The sequence below is a fragment of the Mizuhopecten yessoensis genome, unplaced genomic scaffold, assembly GCF_002113885.1.
Source record: "Mizuhopecten yessoensis strain PY_sf001 unplaced genomic scaffold, ASM211388v2 hete_35981498, whole genome shotgun sequence".
NCBI classification, from domain to species: Eukaryota; Metazoa; Mollusca; class Bivalvia; order Pectinida; family Pectinidae; genus Mizuhopecten; species Mizuhopecten yessoensis.
This window is the reverse complement of record NW_018481993.1, coordinates 1-1609: the sequence shown is the minus strand read 5'-3', so window position 1 is coordinate 1609 and position 1609 is coordinate 1. Positions and strand designations below refer to the sequence as shown.

General features: G+C 39.5%; 1 protein-coding gene across 1 annotated transcript; it reads left to right on the top strand.

The window, feature by feature from the left end:
* Positions 1 to 958: 958 nt before the first annotated feature.
* Positions 959 to 1601, top strand: LOC110444059 (the record flags this gene model as incomplete). Its single annotated transcript, XM_021488483.1, has 2 exons — positions 959 to 1137; positions 1468 to 1601. Coding segments are annotated over 2 exons (313 nt in total), but the record flags the coding sequence as incomplete, so codon positions are not given.
* Between the last annotated feature and the right edge of the window lie 8 nt (positions 1602 to 1609).

Sequence of the window (1609 nt, the reverse complement as noted above, 5' to 3'; positions counted from 1 at the left end):
ATATTGTATAGGTGTATAACTAACCTTGTTAACTGAACAATGTGGGTGGCCACGTTCCCAAAGCTGAATTCTGTGGTCAAAACAGACAACAATAAAGTAAAAACAAGTTTTCTTCAAAGGATTGGATAGGCAGCTGCTAACCCATGTCACATAAGGTGGGGGATGGTAGGGGTCATCTACAAGTGGGTGATTATTAGAAATTAGACTTACTTCCCCTTGGTCAGTATTAATACAACGAGGCTGTTTTCGTTTATCACGGTCCAAGCGGTTGAACTGGTTGGATCACAGTTGTTCGTTTATGAAATAAGGTTCGACCTAGTAATTTGGTGCTGCTTACAGGCGAGCCTTGACAGAGCCTTGCAAGGCCTGCATAACTATTTGCAGGTCTACCAGGATTTATACCCAAATACCCAGATTTTTAGGACACCGATATTTGAGTACTGTACTGATGCTTTTCCTATGGGATTTACATATATCATTTGAGAACCCACTATATCTTATAGTAATTACTACATTGCACCCCTACTCATCCTGCTGTGCCCCTTTGTGTCCAGATTCAGAGGCATTGCTCTAGCCACTTCATTTCTTGACAGACAGACTTTAATCAAACTTAATACAAAGGCCAAGTATGAAAATCATATGAGTCTGTATTTCAGGGTTCCAAGGTTAAGTCAAAGATCACCTAAACAATTAATAGAATTATGTTAATGTGATATAGTCACATTACTTTACGAACTTTGTTTTGTAACAGATTTTAACTTCATACATAGATGAAGTATGAGAATACATTGAAGGACTTAGAGTTCCTGGTTCAAGGCCAGGGTCCCTGTTACTATATATAGATATAAATCAATCAGTGACACCATTTGCATCAGAGCAGGAGTATTAATGCCTGAACGATATTTTCTAGTTTTGATTTGAAAGTTCACATAACCTGAAGTAATTTATGTTTTACCAGGAGAATGATTCGCCCATGAGCTCGGAACCATCTACTCCTTCTGCTGAGGTAATCAGCTGCTCCCCTATAGGAACGCCTGGAACTCCCCTTCGCAGACCCCGGGCGTCTGTATCCCCCTCCCCTCTCATTGTACTCAACAATCAAGAAACTAATGGTGACCAAAGATCTCGCCGACAAAGGTGAGAAAAAAAACCAAGATACAATGTCGATGGACCATAAAATGTTTTAAAATAGACATTTTTGAAAAGTGGTGTAAATGTCTAAAAAGATAATGACAAAAAATCTTTCTACCAAAATGAAGCATATCTGAAGTTATTTTGGGGTCCTATAAAAAGAGATCTGACACAAGTTTTCCCTGATGCTGGGACAAGTACGAAGACTCAAACGTGTGAAACTCTTTAGAACTAACAGCAAACCCGAGCTGGTATGATTGGAAAACATTCTAACTTAATCAGTTTTAAAATCTTAAAGCATTCAAAATAGTTTTATTTTGTATTTCCACTTCTCAGACGTACGAGCACTCCCCATCGTAACTCTGGTGGCGATGGCTGTGACTCTCACTGTAAAGACCATGTAGGTGGAGTTGTGGTTTTAGCCTTCAACACCAAGTCTGATCGCACCATCAACCGTGGAACATGTCTCGGTAAGTCT